The sequence below is a fragment of the Thunnus albacares genome, chromosome 4, assembly GCF_914725855.1.
Source record: "Thunnus albacares chromosome 4, fThuAlb1.1, whole genome shotgun sequence".
Classification (NCBI taxonomy): Eukaryota; Metazoa; Chordata; class Actinopteri; order Scombriformes; family Scombridae; genus Thunnus; species Thunnus albacares.
The window spans coordinates 33,134,308-33,143,008 of NC_058109.1; the positions used below are offsets into that span (position 1 = coordinate 33,134,308).

The 8,701-nt window shown below is 39.2% G+C and overlaps 1 protein-coding gene across 1 annotated transcript in view; it reads right to left on the reverse strand.

Moving 5' to 3' along the window:
* Positions 1-8,697, reverse strand: part of acad9 (acyl-CoA dehydrogenase family, member 9) — a 14,686-nt gene extending 5,989 nt beyond the window's left edge. Inside the window, exons 1-12 of the mRNA XM_044349044.1 lie at positions 8,440-8,697; positions 5,094-5,187; positions 4,602-4,703; positions 2,804-2,910; positions 2,557-2,657; positions 1,706-1,784; positions 1,402-1,573; positions 1,224-1,297; positions 1,050-1,125; positions 876-946; positions 658-777; positions 440-568 (exon numbers count right to left, since the gene is read on the reverse strand). Of these exons, the coding sequence (XP_044204979.1) occupies positions 440-568; positions 658-777; positions 876-946; positions 1,050-1,125; positions 1,224-1,297; positions 1,402-1,573; positions 1,706-1,784; positions 2,557-2,657; positions 2,804-2,910; positions 4,602-4,703; positions 5,094-5,187; positions 8,440-8,622 (1,308 nt within the window). The 5' untranslated portion in view covers positions 8,623-8,697. The remainder of the gene's footprint in view (positions 1-439; positions 569-657; positions 778-875; positions 947-1,049; positions 1,126-1,223; positions 1,298-1,401; positions 1,574-1,705; positions 1,785-2,556; positions 2,658-2,803; positions 2,911-4,601; positions 4,704-5,093; positions 5,188-8,439) is intronic.
* Between the last annotated feature and the right edge of the window lie 4 nt (positions 8,698-8,701).

The window sequence follows — 8,701 nt, forward strand, 5'->3', positions numbered from 1 at the left end:
TTTAAATAAATAATAAATGATTTAGATTATGATTGATTCACACTTTATGACACGCATAAAAACTGTTTAAATGGCTGATAAACTGCAAGTCTGCTCAGTTCTTTAATTCCAAATACAGACAGAAACCAAAATCCTCACCAAGTTGATCCAGGGAAGACATTTCATTCCAAAGTCAATTGTGCCCCCTGGTGGCCAGTTATGGTCTAAATTTTTACAGAGCTCTCCCTAAACCTCTTTTATTATAATCTATTCATTTTTTGTTTAATTTTGAGATCTACAAAATCTCAGAATCAGTTTTAAAAAACCCAACACGGGTAATATGAGCGTAACTAAACAATATAAACTCATTTTCATTGATAAAAACTCTCAGAAATATGACTGAGGATCTGACCTTGGTGTTCTCAGTGGTGCTTTAATGATTGAATAATTATTAGAGTACCTCAAAGATAGGCAGGATGCGACAGTCCCTGACGTAGCGCTCGAAGGGGTAGTTCTTTGTATAACCCAGACCTCCGAAGACCTGAAGAGCTTCACTGACACAAATCCAGCCTCCTTCTGAGCTGAACACCTGCACAGACGATACAGAATACACATCATTAAACATTTTGTTTTATACTGGTTTGACATGAACAAGGTTTGATGACAACCGTGTCTAACCTTGACCATGGCGGCCTCTACAGAACAGTCTGGAAGCCCCGGTTTGTCCATCATTCCTGCCGTCAGGTACGCCATGCTCTCCATCACGAAGGCATTAAGGGCCATCACTGCAAACTTCTCCTACAGCACAGAGGCAAACACACACCTTATTCACTTCTGAACAGACTGAGTGGTGGTGATTATTCACTAGACTCTAATGAGGGGAACGTGGAACGTACCTGAATCATACCGAATTCACTCAGGCTTTTGTTAAACTGCTTCCTGGTTGCAGCGTACTCAGCCGTCAATCCTACAGCGAGCCAGAAAGAGAAGATGTCAAACTGAAGAAATTCCAAAAAACTCACCCTCACAACTCTTTATCAGTTATCTCAGCTGCTCTATGGGGTTTTTACCTATCAGTTTTTTTATCATTCCAGCTGAAGAACTGCCCATACTGAACCTCCCTGAGTTGAGGATGTTCATGGCGATCTGTCCGACACAAAGCAAAAGCTTGGTGTAAAAACCAACATAACCTTATAGATACAGTCATGTACAATAGTTTGTGTTGAGGATAGGATAAAACTTACCTTAAACCCACCACCTACTTCTCCGATTACATTCTCCAGTGGCACTGGGACGTTGTCAAAGGACACTTCACAAGCTGAAAAAAGTCAAAGTTTAATTACAAATGACATGAAAGGACACAAACTCTACCAAGACCACTCCGTATGTTCATCCTGTCATCCAAACCCATGAAAGACTTACTATTGGAGCCCCGGATGCCCAGTTTGTCCTCAGGCTTGCCGCTAGTGATTCCCCCGAAAGCCCTCTCCACGATAAACGCCGAAATCTTATCCTTCTTCACGCCATCTACGACAACCTCTGTCCTTGCAAACACCGTCATAACATCTGCCATCCCTCCATTTGAAATCCAAATCTGATGACACAAATAGAAAGACATGGGATTTTTTTTTTTTTTAGAGTTTAAGGAAAATCAAATAATGTGAGAGGATTTATTGATGTACATTTGAAGCCTAGATCAAACATTTGCAAACTTGATTCTTCTCACCTTAGAGCCGTTGATGAGGTAATGTGTGCCGTCATCTGACAGGGTTGCTCGGGTCTGAATAGAGGCTGCATCGCTTCCACTGAAATGATCACACTGAATGTAAGTGAAGCTAATCCAACCCTATACTGAGACATAAAGTATAGATGCTGTCACAATTTCAACCTGGCAATGGAGGGTGCTAATTTCTGACTGGCTGGCGGGCGTCCTTTAAGATCTTATAACTGGACTACTCAAAATTTAACCTCTGTTAGGATGTTAGGATACAGTGCCTATAAGAAGTTCCTTTCATTTCTTAGTGATTGTACTTTTCAATCACTTTTTTGCTGAGCTGCTTGGGGTGTTTCTTTCTGTTGGAGGTTTTGCCACAATACTGACTCAAAGGTTAGACTTTACACATACAAGTGTGTCATAATTACACACAGGTGATCTCCATTAAAAAAAACCAAACAAATAGTTGGCTACAACAGTGATGTTTTACATGTGTCCTATGAAAGGGAGTAAATGCTTGTAATTTGTACTCTATATCTGTAATTAATTTACATCATTTCAGGCTGGCAATCACAATTGTAGATGATGCAGAGTCTCAGATATGAAAAAAAAAGCTTGAAAATGTTTTGAGTAAAGAGAATGTATTCAATATGTTTAAAGGCCTCAGGGAGATGCATAATGTGTGTCATGATTCTGAAAGTCAATATTTATTCACTTTATTTCTTGTTGACGTACTTGTGAACAACCTTTGTTTAAACTAAACCATAGGTAAACTGACCTACGGCTTGCAGTGCTGTCCACATGTCTCTGGCATCAAAGAGGACACTGTAATGAAGATGTGAATGAGGTTTTAGTGTCTTTACCTTCCAGGCTCTGTCAGACAGAAAGCTGCTACATGTTCTCCTGAGGCCAGTTTGGGCAAATACTTCTCCTTCTGTGCGTCATTCCCTGCTATCAGAATCCCCTGAAACACCAAACAGCTGTTAGCAAATCACACAAAACCTTCCTGCATGTCATCATACCAATCATGTTACCATAGATTTAAACTTGTTCTCAGAGTGATATTCCTCATCAGCCATGTACATCTGGCTTACACTATTTTATTTTTACCTTCAGTCCAATGGCCTGATGTGCAGCCAGTGTTACAGCAATAGAACCGTCTAATGAGATGATCTCTGCCAGTCGTGCATACATGGTGTTGGACAATCCCAGACCCCCTGAGATGAAAAAAACAAAGATCTTCTCACTGACTGCCTGAGACACTCAACTTATAGTGGTGTTGGCAGGGATGTACAGAGAAACAGCTCTATGATCCATGCATAGCTCATGTTGTGTGAGTTCAAATGTATATATCATCCTAAGAATTATCCTGTTATTTGAGACAGGCTGTCTGAGTCACATGACCTGCAGTCACCCTGTGCACATGAGGAGGCCATACATAGTCCTGCCTATGGTTTCACACTGTTCCACTCATCTACAGGAGGCACTGATGCACTAGCCAAGATAGCAAAGAGGACTACAAGCTAGTAGGGCAGGAGTTGATCAATGACATATAATAACGAGAGGAAGACAAACAATGGCAATGGCATTTAAACGGGCCAGAAGTCATTTTGCATTTCACAGCAGCTCTTTATCTCTCTGACTGTCTGTTCCTGCAGTTATCAGCTGGTAAAATCTTGTTTTAAATAACAGTGTGACTGGAGCTGAACCTGTCTGACCACAGCTCTGCTCCCCAGCGAACAGGTTCAGCTGACAGACAGGACGGACAGTTTTGGCAGAGCACTGGTTACTAGGGGTGCATGATTCAGGAAATCTCACGATTCAATTCAAAATCGATTCGATTCTTGATTCATAATCAGTTCTCAATTCAATACATTCATAGATTTGATTCTAGATTGATGTGCTGAGTATCTCTTTTCATTCAACTGCAGTAGACATTTTTATAGGTCTCAAAGAAAAAAAATTACACTGAATCAAATGTAAACATTTGCTACTCAATGTCAACCTGAGTCAGATTTATTTTCTTTTAGTCCACTCAGTCAACAAGAAACCAAGGCAGCCCTGAGACAAAGGCTCAAATGAATACTTAATACAAAAATAAAAATGATTGCAAAGATAAACTGCAAAGTGCAAAACTTCAAATAATAATTTAAATTCATACTTCAAATAACAAAATCATACAAACAATAGTTGCCTGCTACATTTAGCTGCAAAGGTATTCAGCTGGCAGGCTGGTGTGTTGTGTGTTAAGCTGCGGGGGAGGAGGCCGCAGGGGCCACAGAAAGAAAGTTGAACCACAATCAACTTTTGGAGAAACGCAACCTGTAACGCTGTACAACCCTGCCATGAGGGAGGACAAAACCATTACTAGGAACAGGGGAGAACATTTGTCTTTGTTTGATAATGTTTAAAGTAAAGTTAGGCTTTACTGACGGCTTCCCGACTCATTTTAAAAAAGACAGAAAAGAGAGAGAGAGAAGCAGTGGTCGAGCGAGCTAGAGAGTGGATGAGGAGAGCGAGCAGTGGTGGCGAGAAAACCGGTGTTACAAATCAACTGGTTTTCCTGTTAACTATATGCCATATGCCATCTAACATAAACCCCAAACATTTGACTGTTTGTTAAATTCAGACACATTCATGCTGTGAGGAAGAGCTCTGCTTTGTCTCTCTCTATTTGGACTTTAAAAAAAATGTCAGTAGTAATGTTATGAATAGTTATCATTCATCATCATTATAGTAAATGTGCTAAACATGGAATAACATCGTTACAGTTCTTAATTACAGTTGTTTGCAGTTTATTTAACTGTATGCTTACATCTGCTGTAATATCTACAATCTACAGATGACATGTAAAGTGTTTTTGATAACAACTAAACTGTGTGTATGTTGGAGATCTTTAACATCTTACCATACTCCTCGGGAATCTGGATTCCAAACAGCCCGAGCTCTTTCAACCCATTCAGGGTCTCTGGAGGGATTTTAGCTTCTTGGTCAATCTTTGCTGAGTCAACTGAAATCACAAACACCAGCCTTTCCTCATCAGTTCATCCAATCACTGAGCGGCAACAGACTGCAATTCACCCAAATTAACCCTTGTGTTTTGTTGACATTGGTTTTACTTCTCTATGTATGCATTTGTATACATTTATTTTTTTCTTCAAATACTTTTCTTCTGACCTTTAAAGTCAATATATGAAGAGTATTGAAGTGGTAACCCTCCCCTTTACTCCAAACTGAACCAAATACGAAAATGAGCATAAGATATTGTTATTACACCACATAAAGAAATAGTTGATATGCTATGTGGTCAAATGCAAACAAATATTGTATAACATTGTTAGTTATGTGTGCAGCAGGTTGACAAGTGCTGTACTCTTTAAACCTTCAGCATCTCTCTCACCCTCCTCATTGAAGAATTTTTCCACCGGTGCAACAAGCTGATTGATCTCCTCCACCTCTTCATTTCCAATTTCTGGATAAGGGAAGACCTCAGCCTGGAGAGAAAAACATAGATAACCAACTCTTTACAGCCAGACGCTCTACTTGTGCGTTCAGATGCAACAATCCAGTCTAATCAATGAAAAGAAATACCAAAGTACACAGGACACTGGAACAAGAACATGGGTTTTCAGGGGTTGATGTAACCAAACAGCCTGAAGCCACTCATTGCTGCAGCATCAAAGTAGATAAACATCTTGATTTTTCACTTAGTTTAACAGACAAAAATGACTTTCACCAGCAGCTGTTTGGGTTTTTAATGCTCTCCAATGCATCATCAATCTATCTTAGACACTGAGCTTCAATTTCCTGATACTATGTATATATTAGGGGTGTGCCTGAATACAAATACATTATTCGGCAAAGCACAAATAATTTTTTTTTTTTTTTGTTTGTTTTTTTTTACGAATATTTGTTTCATACAAATATTTAAAAAAAATATTTGTTAGTTAGAGGTCAGTCTGCAATGAGGCGATGAGTAAAGTTTTAGCCCAGTAGTCAGCGCAGTCGTCTATGATCTGGGAGACTCCAGTTCGAGACCCGATGTGGGGACCTCCTTCATAAAGTAGTTTATTTATGAACACTTATTGTAACACTTTCATTTTATAAAATTAAAAGAGTAATAAAAACAAAAACAGGATTTTAAGCCTCTTTCCACTTTCATTCGGATACAAATACAGATACAAATAATTTTGCTGCCTCAACAAATACAAATACAAATACAAATACTGGGATTTCTGCACATCCCTAGTATATATCCATCAACTGCATACATAAATAAATAAATAATCCCTAAAACCATGTTGATACCATATTGAATGTGGAAAATTTCATAACAAATTGCATTCAGAGATCTGTCACGTAAATGTCACCTTCCGTAACTGATAGAATCTTGATTCGATTCTTAAAACATGGAGGTTATTTTTCCATGTCAGTGACCTTTAAAGCAGCCCTTGATAGAATTACAGCTTTCATAATTCCTGCTGTCCACCACCATGTCGCAGCCTGTAGAATATGACTGTAACAAAAGCAGACGAACAATCCACGAAGACTGATACTTGTCTACAATATGTACTTTGTGTAATACTTTGTGGTAATGAATGGACAGATGAGGTCAAACATTTACACATTGTAACAGCCCTTATCTTGGTTGAGCAGAGACAGAGACAGAGAAACAGAGTCCCAAACATCTCATGCACCATCGAAAACGGTCTCAATGTACTACAAATAAACAATTGGAGATAAAAAAAGGAATCTTTTTGTTTAACAAAATTTAATTTATTCCTTTTTTTTTTTTTTTTTACTAGTCAACGTAACCACTGTTTGTATTCTTTCTAAAATGGAAATCAAATATTGTTAAGAAAGTTCAATAAAGTTCTTCCCACAAATGATTGCACTGTCAGGTTGCTTTGCTTTCACCCTTCTGTCCAGTTAATCCCAAACCAGCTTGATAGCTGTGCTGGTCTCATGATTTGAAGCCTATCATCTTGTTCTTTTGACAGTCTGGATGTTTGTTTTGGGTCATTATCTTGCTGTAGAATAAACCTCTGACCAGGTAGGGTTAGACCACAGGGGACTGCATGGCTCTACAGGATGCTGTGGTGGTCTTTTTGGTCCAGAGTGCCAATCACTGTGTGCAAGTCACCAACTCTGGATCCAGCAAAAGAGCCCCAGACCATCACGCTTCCTCCTCCATGCCTTTATACAGACAGATGGTTTGGAAGTAATCAACTGTAGGAATGGTTTTGCATCAACTTTCAAGGCTTAAATTACTTTCTGCAGAGAAGCTGTGAGTTGTTAGCTTGTTACTTTATCCAATTTTATAACTCCCAAATGTACTTTATTTTCCAGTTTCCAGTTTTTGGTAACCTAATCATTTCTTTTTACGGTTTACCTTTGTTCCACTTAGGGCATCCACTGGACCTGAACTGCTTAAATTTTAATTAAAACTGGAAAAATGGGGGTGTTCCAATGTGGAATGTTCTAGTTCTCACTGGCCTGAACCACATTCATGTTCCGGAATGTGACATGTAGCTGGCAGTGTCTACATCAGTGTTTAACCTCAAAACTCAACAGTTCTTCAAGGTAGAAATTCAAGCTCTTAGTTTAAGAGTTCCCTTGTTTGAAAAAGAAACGGTTAGCCTAAGACAACATGTCTGGAGCTGGTCAACTACACTTTACTGGGCCGGTTTTCATACAAATTAAGCTGACTGTTGATGTCACTCAAGGTAACAAGGGGACGAGGACAACATGGACAAAAGAGATGCTGAAATGTCGCCCTCTACACCTTCTTCCTCTGTGACTGCAGCACAGGAGGAGGAAAGTCTACCTGAGACGTCTCTCTCAGACGGGATGGGTTTCACAGTTTGAACACAAAATGAGCAGGTCTCCAGGTCTAAAGTGTGCAATGTAAGTTTTATAAGTAGAACTGAAATAAATGTTGGATCATAAAACGCAGTCAGGAGGACATCCACGTCAAAAGGTGAAAGTCTCATACTGGTAATAACTGCACTTGAATACAGATATGATCTGAGATGTAAAGGCATCACAGACACTCCTGTACAGATGATCCGATTACCTGGATAATGTTACAATCATATCAAATTCCCTCTTTGTGTTTCCTCAGACAGTGTTTCCCTGTTGTACAGTAACAAAAAGAGGGACTTTGGCACTAGAAAGACTGTAATGTTGAAAGATATCTACTTGATTTGACTCATCTGGATGCTGAAGCTTCATATTAGCTTCAGATACACTTTTAAATACATTTTTGCTCCCTATCACTTACAATGTAAGTACATTATGAAGGGATCTTCTGATGAACAGAAGGAATAATTACAGTGATAAATTGTATTTGGTGACCCATAAGATTCTGTGACCTGCAGTGTTGGTTAGGCTGTTAGGGTAAGAATATCAGGGCAGGTCACACAATTTGATGGGTCACCAAATACAGTGTAACAACGGTGTTGTTTAAGGACAGACTTGAAAAATTGTGAACCTGTCCTTTAATAACCAGATTATGTTCGATATCATATCCTGAATATGATTCAAATCGGAAAAATGCATAAGAGGAACTGGTGCGTATGTAAAGGTAATAAAAACAGGAGTGGCAGAGTTACATTTAAAATAATAACTATGTCATAACATCATAAACATCAACAGGAAGTTGCCCAGAGTTGTCATATCTCTGATGTAACGCGGCCGTGGTGCCTACGTTACATCAACACATCTTCAGACTTTAGATACGTTACCTTATTCACCTGACCGAGGAACAAATCCTTGGCATAAGCGAGGTTCCTGGACTGAGTTTTAAAGCACCTCCGCTGCTGAAGACGTAGCACTTCTTTCACAGCTTGCGTCGTGTTACAGACGTCCAGCCGCTTTCCAAGTTGAACAAATTTCGACAAAGCGGTAAATCTGTTGACGTTCATCATTCTGCCAGCATCAGTGTTTTCTATATAACTACATAACCAGGCAACCTTTCACCGATATATGTCCCACAATGATGACGTA